Raw genomic sequence first — 16,197 nt, forward strand, 5'->3', positions numbered from 1 at the left:
CGATAACGAGACCACAGTGCAAATACCAAGCGACAAAAATGAAAACCTCACACTGATTGAAAAACCAAACGATGACTAAAGAGCGAGCTATTGTCAAACCCACAGTGGAAATATATAACGGCAAAAATAAGTAGCTCACACTATATTGAATACCCGAAGGATAACTAAAAAGTGAGCTAGACCAGAGCTTACAATACACATACTCCTGACTCATACATGAAAGCAAAAATGAAAAGCTCTAACTGTATTGTAAAACCATGAGAATTCGACTAGACGGCGAGAAAACCCTTGCATACTTGCATTTATTATGGCAACTGTCGTCCTACTAAAATGAAAATAAAGATAATATCGCAAAGAAATGAAAAAAAAAAAAAAAGAACTTTTCTTTGGTTAGGCTACTATTCAAAAGGAATTCTAGAAATGAAACTTGAACTTATGTAACTACTTCTAAAGAATGTAAGGGCCACGGAAAATAACAACCAGTTTTATAATCGTGTTTGTTTAGAGGCCTGGCCTTTGACTGGAAGCGAGGTAGGAGTTGATTTTGTTTGTTACAAACTTCAGAGCTATTCATATGTAAATCAAAACCTTTCAGAATAAGAGCAGCGTGATTTTTATACGAAATGAGGTAAGGCTTGTATCAGAAAAAAGTCAACTCCTGACAACTACCCGGAGGCCAGATCTCTGACAAAACAATGGGTGGTTTGCGTTGCCGCCATGTTTGTGTGACTGCTTTCATGATCAGTTGAGTCTGTGATACGAAAACCAACTTGACGTAGCTTGCAGTACCCTCGGTGTAGTGGATCAATGTTTACTGTTCTTGATGTTACCTTAGCAAAGACATTTTGGCAGCCAAGCTTCTCAGAAACTGCAATTTCCCGCCGTTTAAAAGACATGGCGTGATATTTAACTCATGCGAGGTCATGGGCATACTTTGCAGACCCTTTTGAATGCATCCTTGTACAGACAAGATTCAATCAGATTATCAGCATGATTTGCGGAGTTAAAGAGATAGCGTGGAATCTCTATACCCCCCTCCTCCTCGCTAAGACAACACTAATGTAAGAATCCATATAGGAAACAAGAAGACCCGAACTGTGAATTTCAAGAAGACCTTTTATTACCTACTTAGTACATCTGTATTTTCGCTACATTATTCTTACAGCCTTTGCTACGAGACAGTTGTCAAAGGACACGCTCGATCTAACCTCTGAAAATAAGCAAGCAAAGTTTTAATTTTCCCTCGGGATCGAAGCAAGTAATTACATATTTTTTGTGAACTGCTTTTATAATTACAGTAGATGAAATGTTTATCCTTTAATCGTAGTCATTGACGTAAAGCAGTTTTTGCTATCGATTATCCTGCTTCGTTTATCTTAATTTAACGAACTTCGACAAGTCAAGTTGCATGCTGTCGAAAAAAGCACGTTGCCAATTTACTTTTTCATTTTGTATTACGGGTATGTTAAATATAATAAAAATTAGTAGGAAATCAAATCAAATAAAACCAGAAAATATGTTCTCTAATTGGAACAAACTAGCCAGCTTACACAGGGTAAAAATTATTTTATCCTACAATTTTTTAGTCTTCTCTTGATTTGCGAGTTCAGTTTCCATTCCAGTTTGGGTCATTGTCATAGGCGTCGTTAGAAAACTCACCCACGACATTCATTTCCACATTTGCTGCTTTGTTAATGTCACCAACACGCTTGGGGATTCTATAAATAATAAGAAACAGAGTTATTACCCCCTTAAACGAGACTATAAGAAAACGAGTAATTATCATGGATTGGAAGAGTGCGTTCCAAATCATGGCATCCAGACCAAAGCGAGTCAACCCACGTGACTTCACTTAGCCAGCGGGATTTAAAGCTCTCGCATGAAATCGAGGCAAGTGGTGAGCCAGTCCAAGATGGCGCCCAAACCCTGAAATCGCACAGCATCCACAAAGAAACGACACGAATAGTATGCGTTTTCCTAACGTCGAACGCAAAAATATTACGTTAAGAGGGAGAAAATCTGGATTGTGCTGTCTATTGTCGAGCTTATTCCCAGGATAAGATCACCATTAACAACATTATAATCTCTGAAATGGATAAAAGAGGACCCATTTCGCCCTTCCAGGTTTTTGTCATTAAACCCATACAGTATTGCGTTGCAAACGTGACTTCTTCTAAACTTTCTTTGACTAAGGGCAACACTTTGTGTAGTGGTCAACTAGGATTGCGGAGAGAGGTGTGCAGTCTAGGTTATACTGAATATAATCATTCACTGTGTCAAGGATATTTGAATCGTTACTCAACGGTCTAAATTAAAATATCAAGGACCTAGTAAGCTGCAACTATGATGCATATAACTTGAACCATGTCCATGACTCATTAGATGTGGATGTGAATAATTAAGAGTGCATTTCAGATATTTTGTGGTACTCCTTTCGTCAACAATTAGTGACAGTATCCTTTCCAAATCGTTTTTACAGCTATGTTTATGAAAAAGAATTTTTTTTATAGAGAAATATCCAATGCTTTTATTCACGTTACCTGTTTTTCGGGTGACTGCATTTCCACGCAATTATAACCGCCAGAATAATGAGCAGCAGACCGCCAGCAAGAGATCCAGCGATGATGTAATAAATGGTATTGGAATCCACTTTCTCAGCTTCCCGCGTTGTAGTTAGTGATGCCGTTGGCGTTGTTTCAGTAAACAGCGTTTCCACTCTTGAAATGTTACCATTAATAGAGCTCGAAATCTCGGCCAGAGATCCTTTCACAATGGAGACCAGTGTGCCTTTATTTATGACCTCGCCGGACAGCCCAGGTGGGGATAGCAAATAAAATGCTAATGTTGCCAACAGGGGCTCCTGCGAAATCTGTTTTGGGTAACCAGGCAGAATGTGAACTTGGTTTTCCGAGAAGATGACGTAGCTTGCTGCCCTTCTACGACGAGCGCTGTAACGACGAAAAGAAGAAAAGGCAAGGATAATTAACACGATTGTCCAGGGAGAAGTGATAAGATAGCGACTGTCTAATTTGTGGTCAAATGTGAAACTTGGATATACGAACTTGTTACTTTTAAAACCAAATTAAGGAATAGGGATGAAATAAACAGAAACACGTGGCATGAAGAAGAGACAAAAAGGGGAAGAAAGGACCAAACGCTCAAAAGAACAAAGAGAGCATAAAAAAAGAACAAAGAAACGAAGAAAGAAACACGAAAGTTTAAGAGGAATGACACGTAATGAAAACATCTGCTGGCAATTTTACCTCGCAGGTGTCGATTTGCAGTTGTCTGCTTTTGAGCAATACTTTGTTGCTGCCGTTGCAACCGCCGCCTTGAATGCTTCCTCTAAGGGTTGATTCCACTGATAAGAATAACATATAACATTAAACACCCGATATCCAATAACAAAATTTTTTGTTTGTTACACAATAACTTCAACGTCATTATTTCCCGCAGTAAAGCTTCCTTAAAATCATACCCGTTACTTGCTGTTTCGAATTGTATTCAAATTACGAAAAAAAAAATGTAAATTTCCAGGTTAGGCTTTCCGAGTATTGTCGACTTCTGCGATGTCATTCTAGGTTATTATACGTATATTTAAAAAGTGTAGTTCCTGTCGTAATGGTTATGGATTTCTCTATCGATTTAAAACGCAATTCGCAACATGAATTCAAGTGGAGAAAGGAAAATGGTACAAATAGCTTTGAACATTATAAAACTTTACGCTTAAATAAATGCCAAACGCTTGCTTTTGGAATTTGGCATTGATCTTGAAATCGATAGCTCACTTTAAAAGTCATTTACAACCGAATAAACAAAGAACTAGGTTCATGGGACAAACATGAAACAACCTAGTTTAATTTGATGGCCTTAGCTCCCACGAGTCTCCTGTAGCTCTATGGTAGAGCATCTGAACTAGTAGTCGGAAGGTCTTAGGTTCGACTCCTGATAGGAGCTCTCGGATTTTTTTCAGAGTATGCCTGTGTCACTTATTGAATAATACATTATTCTCATTTATTAACCAGGCTTAAAATATTCCATCACATTTATTCCAGGACAAAGTTTCTAACCTGAGAGATATTCATTCCCTGTATCTCTAACTTGACTGACTGGTTCCCCTCCTCTGGAGTTGGTGTTCGTGGAACTGGGGCTGGCGGAGGTGGTGGCGGTTTTGCACCTTTCTCTAGACCTTGTGGATATTAAACATATCTCATGTTTATATATAACCATAACCAATATATCATTGATGTAAAATTGATATCTTCGAGAAATTGTGTCTGTGGTCATTGTATTGTCAGATTGGTCACTATTTTCTTATTAATTCAAAACAAGTATTAGTTTTGCTTTCCTTTACATTGCTTGGAATCATCTAGAATATGGGAATCAGCAAAGGTTTTGATGAAGCAAACCCTAAGTCAACGATTCTTCAAAAGACTCATTAATAATTCATAAGCCCATTGACCTATTAAATTGTCGATAAAACATCACATGCAATTTAAAACCCGATAAAACCTCCTCCTTATTAGTATGCGGTGTTTAATGTTTCTCTCGTATGCTAATTTCTAACGTTCACAAAAGCATCATTGTTATGAACTCTCTTGACACACGCTTCTTTGAAGCCGTTAAAACAACTCGCAGCACGTGTTTTATCGGGTCTAAAACCATTCGGCTGCACCTCGTGGTTTTAAATCCCGATAAAACACTGCTGCTCGTGTTTTAAATATTACTTAAGATTTCTGAATATTAAGCGTGCCAGATAGAATAACAAGATAATTTTCTCAAGTAATGGAAGTTTTTAGAGGGAACTGGCCATAGTTCCTCATTAAGCAACTTTTGAATATATATCGAAGATGATAACGATAAAGAATTATCCGAAAAGTCCGGCAATTTCTCTATAATTAACAATTATTCCACGCGCGCGCGTTGATAGTACCAACGAGGAGCGTAGCGCCGAGTTGGGTGTAATCATCTCATATCCTACAAGCACGAGTGGAATAATTGTTTGATAATTAAAAACAATCAACAAATATTGCCAAATCTTGCCGATTTCGCTTTGCAAGAACAACCAGAAGACCATTTAACGGTCGCCATTTCTCCGGCTTGGTATAATGGCCCATATACCAAGGCCGCTAAGCCAATCAAATTCCCGGATTTGAATTCTACAATGATCCAGTTTTTAATAATTGCCATGATTTTAAAATATTTACCGTCAAACCTAAGCAATCTTTAAAGAAGGTATGCTAAAAAAAAAAAAATAGATTTGCTAAAAAAAAATTAAACTGCTTTTGGGCGGTTATTTCGGATTTGCGACACATTGTGGAGGCTTTGCACTGTAAACTGCGATAAACAATCGCACTTTGCGAACAGGAAAGTTCTGGGATTGAAAGAATGAGAACAATTTCGTGTAAGTAGTGTTAGCAGTTTTTTTTTTTTGTCTTACCTTGGCACTTGTTGTCAATCCAGTACAATCCCTCGCCACAAACACACTTGTAAGAACCATGGATGTTTTTGCACTCCATGGAAACATCACATTTAAACGTCCCTTCCAGACACTCGTCAATATCTGCCATAAAGTATAGAAACTCCATTACGCATTTGCACAACACGACTCGTTTCGGTGTGTGAAATGACATTTTTTTTTACTTCGATATCTTGTTATCGCAAGACGTTTTTCAGTATTTGGGGAAAAAGAACGTTTACGAATTGTGGAAACTTGATAGTCTTTAAATAACCGGCAATAGAGTGTTGCATCTTGCACTCCAAAAAAGTGTCTATTGTTCGTACTAAGAGACTTGACTGAAGGTCACAAGGTTCCCTTGGGTATCACTAAGACAAATGTGAACATTTTAATAAGTCTTCACAACTGATTTCATTGCTGTGTATAGACCACGATTTTCTTTACATGATTCGACAGCATGATTCGACGGTCATGATTCGACCGAGAGCGGTTACCAAGCTCATCGATGAACTCGCAAAATCATGAAGGTTCTGCACCATGGTTCTGCACGAAGACTTGAGGTGGCGGGTGATTTGTCACCAATATTTTCACGGGAGCTCGATAAAGGAAACAGCCAATGTTCCTTTTTACGAGTACCGCATTTGTTTCCAAAATTCGTAGATTGTATCGGCAACGTGGCGAGGTGAACCGAAAGAGAAGAAAAGGACGACAAAGAATTCTGTCTAGTAAGCTCGTGTTTGTTTTGTTTATGTTTGGTTTCTTGAACAATACCTGCTATATAGAGAAAACAAAGTTTTAGAGGCGATGATATAAAGGAGCAAGCCGGAACTCTATATTTCGATCGATTCTGCGCTAGCATATATTAAACGAAGTTTCAGAGGCGATGATATAAAGGAGCAAGCTGGAACTCTATATCTCGATCGATTCTGCGCTAGCATATATTGTTCAAGATATTGTTCAAAAAACCAAACATAAACAAAACAAACACGAGCTTACAAGACAAAATTCTTTGCCGTCCTTTTCTTCTCTTTCGGTTCACCTCGCCACGTTGCCGATACAATCTACCGATTTTTGAAACAAATGCGATACTCGTAAAAAGAACATTGGTTGTTTCCTTTATCGAGCTCCCGTACAAATATTGGCAAAAAATCACCCGCCATCCCAAGTCTTCGTTCAGAATCATGGTGAAGAACCTTCATGATTTTGCGAGTTCGTCGATGAGCTTGGTAACCTCTCGGTCGAATCATGATCATCGAATCATGCTGTCGAATCATGTAAAAAAAATCCTGGTCTATACACAGCAATAAAATCAGCTGTAACATGGTTTTAAAGGTGTTGAAGTCAGTCTGACTTCTAATGTTTACCGGCAGGGCATTCCAAGTCTTAGGGGCAGACACTGAAAAAGCCCTATCTCCTAATGTACACTTAAATCTTAATGAGAAATAGTATTCAATTGTAACTGTCTAGTATCAGCTCCGTGTTAAGGAAATCGCATACCTCACTGGAAAGAAAAGAGAGAGAGAGAGAGAGAAAGAGAGGGAGAGAGAGAGAGAGAGAGAGAGAGAGAGAGAGAGAGAGAGAGAGAGAGAGAGAGAGAGAGAGAGAGAGAGAGAGAGAGAGAGAGAGAGAGAGAGAGAGAGAGAGAGAGAAAAAGAAGCACAAAGAGGGAAAGAAAGCTGCTCTTAAATAAGTTTGTAACTAACCATTGCAAGTGAAGCCGTCATTGTCGAGAGTAAACCCCTTCGCGCATGAGCAGGAGTATCCTCCTATTGTGTTGTTACATTCCTGATTGCATTTGTTCATATTAGTAACACATTCATCGGCATCTGAAAAAAAAAAGTCGACATGTGTCGGAACTCAGACAATTGAGAAAAGAAATGAAGTCTTGTTAATCGATTAACTTTACCTTACGTCAATGTGTTTATTCCAGGGAATATTTAGCTCACACATATCTTTGGTTCTATTTGCTTGATTGCTGTTGTTGTTGGTATTATTCTTAATATTATTGTGTTCACGCCATACCTGTGCAGGTTTTGCCGTCCTGTTTCAAAGCATACCCTTGCCTGCAATCACACTTTTCCACTCCACCAGACAAAAAGCAGATATGCTCGCAGCCAATGGAATTTTGTTGACATGGGTTCTTAGCTAAATTGAATATAAAAAGACAAATCACAAGGTGCTTCTTTATGTTTCTTTCTTTCTTTTTTATTCGGCATGTTTATATCAGATTAATCTGATGTTATTCATATGTCTTATTTGTAAGGTTACCTTCTACCCCGTTTGGGTGTATTGTCGGGAGAAGGTAATACGAGTCCCTAAAAACGACTTCGTGGGAGGCTAAGCGGTAGTGCACCCGAACAAGTAATCAGAAGGTCTTATTAGTTCGATTGACTGAAAAATATATCATTTATTCACCAGACGTAAAACATAGCATCACATTTAATTTATTTCAAAGATTGTTACGTGTTACAACCTAGAAACTGTAGAAAAACTCACGTATGCAGTTCTTCGGGTTAGCGTTATCCACTTTGAAGTCTGCATTACATTTGCAGTTGTATCCTCCTATTGTGTTTTCACATATCTGCGCACAGTCACCAACAGGGGAGCACTCATCCACGTCTAACAAAGGAATAAGACAAGTATGTGACAGTCAACTGTCAATGATCTGTAGGCCGATAGTAATACAGCGGGGTGATTTTGTGGAGGTGGTTTGCTTAGAGAGCACATGATTTTTCAAGAGGATGTTAAGACGTGGTCGACTAAAACAAATTATCTCCATAAATAAAAGAAAAGAGAAGAGAAGAGAAAGCGGATCGGAGAGGAGAGGAGAGGAGAGGAGATAATGGGGGAGGGGGATAGCAGAGGAGGGAGAGAAAAGGGTAGAGGTGAGAAGGGGGCAAGTGAAAAAAAGTGTGGACAGAAAAGGAAGGGTCGGTAGGTGGGAGGAAAAGAGGGGAACAGAGAATAAAGGAGAGGAAAGAAGAGAAGAAAAGAGAAGGGAAGAGAAAATAAGACGCAAGGGGTTATTACATACTGTATTTTAATTAAGGTTAGTTAGCAGAGTAAAGGAATCACGCTTACCATCACAGTTCTTTTTGTCCAGATTTAATTGATATCCGGAATTGCACTTACAAACAAACGATCCGTGCGAGTTCTCGCAACTCTGCTGGCACCCTCCGTTGTTCTCTGAGCATTCATTGATGTCTAAAACATTTGGAATATAACATTTTCTTGATTATAAGTGAAAGAATCATGAAAATGCACCAATACAGTATATATCGGGTACATTTATGATGCAGCGTTTCTGCACTATACAAAAGACAACAATACATAATTGTAATATACAAGTTTCAATTTTTGCAAAGATAAGCACAAAAGTGGGATATGGGAAAACATTTTTCAGAGGCCATATACAAAACATAAAATAAACTGTGCTTCTGTTACCTGTACATTGGACGCCATTTCCAGTTAAACCGGATGGACAAGAACCACATTCAAATCCTGAGTCGTTTGCAGGTGGCTTTAAATCGATGCACTGGACACCCGGATAACATGGTTGAAAATTTTCCTCGCATGCATCGAGGTCTGCTTCGCAAAACGTACCGGTATATCCGTTTTGACAGACACATTGTAGTATATTAAATCTTTCACCATTGTTGCCAACATTGTTGTCTTCATCATTTTCGTCTCCAGGCGGAAGACACGTTCCCTGATTGTGACATGCGCACACGTTTATTACTGGTCTAAGAACGGTCGCTTGGTTGGAGTCATCTGTTACCACAAACTCTATCTCAATCTGGTAGAAGCAAAACATAAGGTAAGGTAAAGTCGCACTACGAGCCTAAATGGCCCACACGGCCGGAGCTTAGATATATATCCCGGTTTTTGTAGCATGAAGCAACTAGGAGTATTGCTACTCCTCCCTGGATCGGATGCTAGTCCATCGCAGAGTTACAAAAAGACAAAACATAATGAGTAACAAATGCATTTTTTTGTATTTTTTAGTTACTCCACATGATCTTATTAGTATATCAGATTACAGTACAAAAGGAGTGGAGAAGGGTATAATATAGTTAGCTTATTGTATACCCTTTAAAATTACATTACAATATTTGGTAAGATAAAGGAAGAAGAAGAAAAAGGAGAACTAATTATAAATAGAGGAGAAGAAAGACAGAAAACGTTTTACGAGGTCGTGTGGCAGTGATTGATACTGAGAAAAATAATACTGGAAGAGAGCTCGTTTAAATAGTTGTTTTGTTGGTTTTTGAATAACATTAATGCTTTTTGAGTAACAAATGCTTCAATTGGCGTCCCTTGGGCCAGATTAACGAAGCTCTTTTAAGTCAAGATGTATCCTAAGGATCGTTCCTCAACAATAGACTATGCTTAGGCCAAAAGTACTCTATTGTTAGGAAACAATCGTTAGGATGCATCTTAACTTAGGAGGGCTTCTGTTCCTTCCCGTTCCTCAGTTGTTAAATACGACTATTTAGAGGATCGACGTGAATGCAGCTGGAAGAAGACTTGACGAGCTTGTAAATCATCCCCTTCGCGGGCTAGTATTCTTCCAATATCGTTTTGATTTTGTCTACATTGCTACTGCCTATATATCTATCCGAATATTTAAAAACGCGTCCACCCAAGTCTTGACAGTACAGTGCAAATGGTCACGGCTGTAGTTAGTTGTTGTTAGTTTTTTTTTTCTATTTAATCACGCACAGTTCCAATATACGCCAAATTAGGAGATTTCTCAGTCCTGCGTCTAACAAGCTCCTTGTTCATCAATTTGTGACTTCACATTTGGACTGCTGCAATTCTTTCAATTTTGGTGTTTCTGTAAACCAATCTGATCGCCTTCAGAAAATGTTAAATGCTGCAGCTTGATTAATCTTTAGGTTACCCAAATTAAATCATATTGCGTCTGCATTGTTTGTTCTTCACTGGTTGGCTGTGGTTTACGCTTTCCAATTTAAGTTGCTGCTTCTAGTCTACAAAGCGCTCAACATCCAAGCCCTGGAGTATATTAAAGCTCTCCTGCAAGTAAAGTCCACTGTAACCATACCTTATTAAACAAGCGCATAATTTGTTTTGACATTCGATAAGTTTATATTTTGTGACCTTAGTTTTACATTTTAATATACATATTTTTACTTTTGAAATAAACAGTGTGTGAATCGCTCTGGAATATGTTTATAATCTTAGCGCTCCATAAGTTTAATTTCTTATTGTTTTATAAATTATATATTTATATTCACTTCAATTATTTACCTGTTCAGTAGTCACATTCCAAGTCAGCGTTACAGAGGATGCGGTGGTTGATATTTCAGCCCCCGTCGGTAGACTTCCGGTAACGCTAAATGTTAGGGAATCATTGTTGGGATCCTCTGCGGTAACCGTTATGCTGACTGTTGTGTTGACAGTCACATTAGCTTCCATAGGCCCAGACAAAATCTTTGGCGGATAATTCTCTAAAAGTAGTACAACGAAAGGTAATATATATATTTAGCCAAGCCTAAAAGCGGAGCTCCAATTTTTGTCATAGCATTTATAAAAATTTGCTTAGTGTGTGAACGTAATAACCTAAACAGTTCCTCATCCTTTCTGCAGTTATATTTTTAGTGCATATGCAGCAAACTGCCCAGACAATAACAATGCAATGCAGAGGGCAAATTTTTTTTGAATGCTGATTTGTTACAATGGAGGCTGGGTGAACACGCCAGTTCTACATTCCGTTGGTTTCTTAATTTTGTGTCCAAAAACAACGACTTCTTTCAAGTTCTTTGGAGTTCGACTGTTTAAGCCGGGTTGTTTGTACCACAAATACATGGAAATCAAGTGCTGCAGCTAGAAAGGGAACTCCTAAACGTTAGTTTTCGTGTTTCTTACTGTACAGGAATCAGCAAAAGTCGGATTATTTGTGTCAAAGCTAAAAAACTTGGATAGGATTGACATTTGTTCAGTTGAGAAACTGAAATCAGTCATGGCGACCATGCAACTGCTTTCAACTCGCTACTTCTTCTTACAATTAGCAATTATCCTGCGAAATTGCGCGGAACAAGTATCGCCTGATACTTAGCCGACGAGGCCGTAGGCCGAGTTGGCTAAAATCAGGCGATATTCCGCAAGATTGAGCAGGATAATTGTTTTATTATTCAACACATTGATGACAAAGCACAGATTTATAGCAGAAAAGCTGAACTTTATTTGTCAAAAAAAAAAAAAGAAACTTGTGACATTTTCCCTCGCGCGGACCGGCATGAATGAAAGTGGCAGCTTTGTTCAAGTTTGAATGAAATCGAGAGGGTTTTGCATCAAGCTCAGTAAAAAATTGTGTACTCGTCTTGTGCGCCAATTGCTTCGGCAAGATTTTCTACAAATTTCTAGCACCAAAGGCTAAAGCCAAGCAGTATTTTGAAGCTGCGAAGGATTTGTTGTGTCAGCTGGGCCGAGCTGAAAGACTGGAAATGCTTTTCAACGATTTCTCGGGTGAGTGTTTCTTGGTTTACTACGCAAGCAATTTCACGATCTTTCCTCAGTGTTTTGACAAACGCATCTAGTGCCTTGTTGCTTGCAAGAACTCTGGATCTTTTATGAAACTGAACGGTTTTTCAAGCGGCTCTAGATCTGATGTTTGTGAAAACAATTACTTTGTACGAGTTCCGTCTATCTTTTTGTCTGCCAGATAGCTAAAATTTCTCGAGGCACTTCAGTGCGAGCTCGGATTTTCTCAGGTGGTTTTCCCCATCTCTTCAAGACGAGTCGAGATCTCTGTTTAACGGTTGCGAGAACCAATCTCAGTAAAGAAATACATGTACTGGAAGAAAGAATTTTCGTTTACAAATGATTTGTAAATGGCCGTGGAATTACACGTCATGCATGATAATATTTTTTTGTGTAAGAGCAAGTTACCGGCCCGGGGGAAAATGTTTGGAAATTCAAAACTGTGTCAATTCTGCTCCTATAGTAATAATTCTAGTCTCGTCAACCAAATGGAAAATACGGGAAAATAGTCTTTGGTGTATGGTAGAATTATTTCAGAGCTTTTAAACTTGTGTCTGTTTACAAACGCATGAGGGCCGTGTGGTGTGAATGTAAAAAACACGGCCACGAAACAATATTGTACAAAAATTAATTTCTAAACGAATATCGATGGTATCGAGAATTTAATAAACGATAAAAGCATCTTCGTAAAGCTTTAAACACATAACATAAATAAAATTATCGATTGTTGCCTGGAAGAAAGCATTTTCGTTTACAAATGATCTGTAAACGGCCGTCGGAATCACGTAAACATGACATTTTCTGCAAGAGCAAGTTAGCTCCCGGGGAAAAGTGTTTGGAAATCTAAAACTGTGTCAATTCTGGTCCTATAGTAATAATTCTAGTCTCTAAATAAACGTTAGCAAATGGAGAATATTTCAGAGCTTTTAAACTTATGTGTGTTTAGAAACACATTCATGAATGCCGAAAGGTGCGAATGAAAAAAACACGGCCACGAAACAAAATGTTCAAAAATTAATTTCTACACGAATATCGATGGTATCGAGATTTAATAAACGATTAAAATATCTGTGTAAAGCTTGAAACACGTCACATAAAGGAAAGTTATCGATTTTTTTCCGGGAAGAAACCTTTTTGGTTTACAAATGATCTGTTGAAACGGCCGTCGTAATCACGTAAACATGGTATTTTTTGCGAGAGCAAGTAAGCTCCCGGCGAAAAATTATTGGATATTAAAAACTGTGTCAATTCTGCTCTTAATTAGTAATAATTCTAGTCTCTAAGTTAAAGAAAAGGAGAATACCGAAACGTACCCTTTGGTGTTTGGTAGAATTATTTCAGAGCTTTGAAACTTGTGTTTGTTTACAAACACATTTATAAGCTTAAGGGCCGCGCGCTGCGAACGAAAAAGCACACGGCCACGAAACAAATTTTTCAAAATTAACTTCTCGAATATTGCTGGTATCGAAAGCGACTAGAGTGTCTATGTAAAGCTATTTTCTAAAAGTTACCATAACTGATCACGAACAGGTGATATAGGCAAATGTGAGGCTTCTTTAAACTTAAGCTTACTTTTCTTTTCCGGTCGGCCTGTCGGCCTGCTCTAACTTGCTATCCGTCGCTCTCTTCCACGTTCAACTCCGCTTGATCGTCTCCGCTTTTTTGTTTTCTTTTTCTCTCTCTTTCTCTTCTTTCCACGTTTGTCAACATATCCAACAAATACGTATAAATTGTCTTTGTGTTTTTTGTTCTTTAGCATTTCTGTTGTAAACGCATCTTGCCAAACTATCTCGCCATGCAACTTCCCGCCAAACAAACACGGGCGCATTAGCATTGTGGGATTGCGTACGGACGGACGGACGTACGGTGTACGGACGGACAAAAGTGACGTCATAATCAAACCAAAATTTCTCGCATTCACGGGTTACCAAATTCTCTTAGCTATGGGGCTCCGCTGCGCGCGCCTGCGGGGCGCGCGAGAGCTCCGCTAAAAATAAGTTTCCAATCTCAAACGAATCTTGCCTTTTCTTTTCAGGAGTATTTATTTGGTTCTCAAACAAGGGTTGCTAGATAATTCTCCTGAAACACAAAACTGTGATTGAACAGAGGAATAACCAAGTTAAAAAAAAAAAAATGCTCCTTGAGGACGTGACGTCGTGTTTCGCGCCATTTCCTTATTTTTGTTGTAATTGTTGTTGTTGTTTAGGGTAGTGGTGGCAGCGTTGCTTGGCCACGTTTTTAAGGTAGTTATGCTTTACACTGATGACAGATTGTGGCCATTTTTAGACCACTAAGAGCTTAGATGGTCCCCCGGGAGTTACGAGCTCTCAGTAAATAAAACTATTTAAATCAGTAATATTTTTTTCAATAATAAATTAAATACTGCGTCTGTTGTTTAGGGATATACTGACTTGAATTCAAAGATAAGCTTGTGTCCTTATTGGTTGAACAGTACACTGTTCATCGACGCTAGCGGTTTCTGATATGTCAGTAAGGCCTTATTAATAACCTATATAGGAAAGAAAAGTGACAGAAAACGCCTTTTGTTCTCATTGTTTTGGTGTTTACCAAGTTCGGTTGATTATAGCCATATGAACTCAACTGTACGGACAAATCCGTAAAAACTGAATGTGTTACAGTGCCTGTAATGTACTACCAAATATAACTTAAACTATTTAATTTCGAGATGTAATTGAGATATCAAAGTCACCCTCAGTTATTCGCCGTGAATAGTCATTCAGAACCAGAGAGAATCAAAGTCACTTTAAACTGATCAATAACTACTTGTAGCATTTAACTTACGTAATTCCTGAGATTCACTTTCTAACTGTATAGACACTTGCTTCGTACTCTTTCCCACCGACGTGTCTCCGGTAGACGCTATGTCAAACAAGCAGTTGACATCCCCTTGACACAAGGCTTCTGCTTCTTGTCTTAGAGCATCGTTAGCAAAAGTTATATTTTCATCCAGGAAAATGGGTAGGAATGATTTATTCGAGAACGTGCTTGTATCTTCTCCAGGATTATAAGTAAACAAGGAAGTATTATCCGTCACTTGCCCTAGAAGAAATAAGAGATATTTTTCTTTAAGTACATATAGAACGTTCCCCCAAAAAAGTGAAGAAAATCGGAAATACGTTATATTTTATTCGCGGTAAAATAATAAATTTCGTAGTCCAGTTTATTGGTACTTCTGTACACTTGGTCTATGCCAAAACGTCTTGGCAACTGTAAGTATGAGGTCTTTTGAGTCTCGCCATAAAGTGTCGTTTACTTTTTCGTACGGTACCCTAAACAGAGGTCAACCAACACTTGAAGAAGAAAGGACTCATTCGAGGGCGGAAGGGGAATTTGCCTTACCATATGTTGTATATGATATTGTCTGGGCTAAACTAACTTACATTGCAGTCCGAAGGAAAAGTGGATTTCTCTCCCAGTGGCGTTAGAAGGCAGTGTGGTGCCATCTGGTCTTAAGAAGTCATCCTGTTGATCATCATTCCAGGTTCCTAAAAGTCCTTTTGTGTAGCCCTTGAATTTAACAGGTGCAGCAAACACTATGGACAGTGACTCTGTCACTTCCGTAGCTGTCACGGATATCCCAGACGGAAATGTTACAAGGAAGGAATTGTTTTGTGGACGTGATACTGCCACGGAGCCATTTAGGTTTACACTGACGTTAGTTAAAGCGTCGAAACCCTGGAATTCTTCTCCATCCACTAATACCTTCAAGCCTCCTGAAACATGGAAATCGACAAATATGAACTAAATTAACCAATTACAACGCCTGAGAACAATAAAAAAAAACGCCCAAATATAAGAAAGTTCTAAAGTATCTTAATGCACCACTAACCTTCTTCCTTGAGAGCCACTTGCACAGCGCTTGTGTTTACTTCTTTTGCCACAGCTGCGACAAAAACGGTCGCAGTTCCTCCTCCTTTGGCGAGCTTTGTTCGAGCTTGTAATTGAACGCGTCCGTGCTTCACGTCCACCATTGTAAACTCGCCAAGACCATTGAAGGTGTAGTTTCTGCCATCTAGAGTGACAAAGTGAGGATCACCCCACAACCAGCCTATAAAAGAATTAAATATGTGCCAAATTACTATACTTCTCACGCATTGGTTTGCTAGGTCCACATGAGAGCAGGGCTACTTCACACTTTCATATACTAGGCATACGATAAGCTTCAAAGTTCCCCTCCACGGTTATGAACATATCGGGTTGAGAATTAAGATTGC

General features: G+C 38.7%; 1 protein-coding gene across 1 annotated transcript in view; it reads right to left on the reverse strand.

Moving 5' to 3' along the window:
* Positions 1–73: 73 nt before the first annotated feature.
* The window catches only part of LOC146462739 (uncharacterized), a 73,473-nt gene continuing 57,349 nt past the window's right edge, over positions 74–16,197 (reverse strand). The window contains exons 41-54 of the mRNA XM_085085511.1: positions 15,813–16,031; positions 15,364–15,696; positions 14,765–15,022; positions 10,730–10,929; positions 8,903–9,254; positions 8,540–8,662; positions 7,955–8,077; positions 7,481–7,603; positions 7,162–7,284; positions 5,441–5,563; positions 4,071–4,189; positions 3,264–3,361; positions 2,541–2,948; positions 74–1,718 (exon numbers count right to left, since the gene is read on the reverse strand). Of these exons, the coding sequence (XP_084941637.1) occupies positions 1,607–1,718; positions 2,541–2,948; positions 3,264–3,361; positions 4,071–4,189; positions 5,441–5,563; positions 7,162–7,284; positions 7,481–7,603; positions 7,955–8,077; positions 8,540–8,662; positions 8,903–9,254; positions 10,730–10,929; positions 14,765–15,022; positions 15,364–15,696; positions 15,813–16,031 (2,714 nt within the window). The 3' untranslated portion in view covers positions 74–1,606. The remainder of the gene's footprint in view (positions 1,719–2,540; positions 2,949–3,263; positions 3,362–4,070; positions 4,190–5,440; positions 5,564–7,161; positions 7,285–7,480; positions 7,604–7,954; positions 8,078–8,539; positions 8,663–8,902; positions 9,255–10,729; positions 10,930–14,764; positions 15,023–15,363; positions 15,697–15,812; positions 16,032–16,197) is intronic.

This window comes from Pavona decussata, unplaced genomic scaffold, assembly GCF_977016875.1.
Source record: "Pavona decussata unplaced genomic scaffold, jaPavDecu1.1 SCAFFOLD_186, whole genome shotgun sequence".
Taxonomy (NCBI): domain Eukaryota; kingdom Metazoa; phylum Cnidaria; class Anthozoa; order Scleractinia; family Agariciidae; genus Pavona; species Pavona decussata.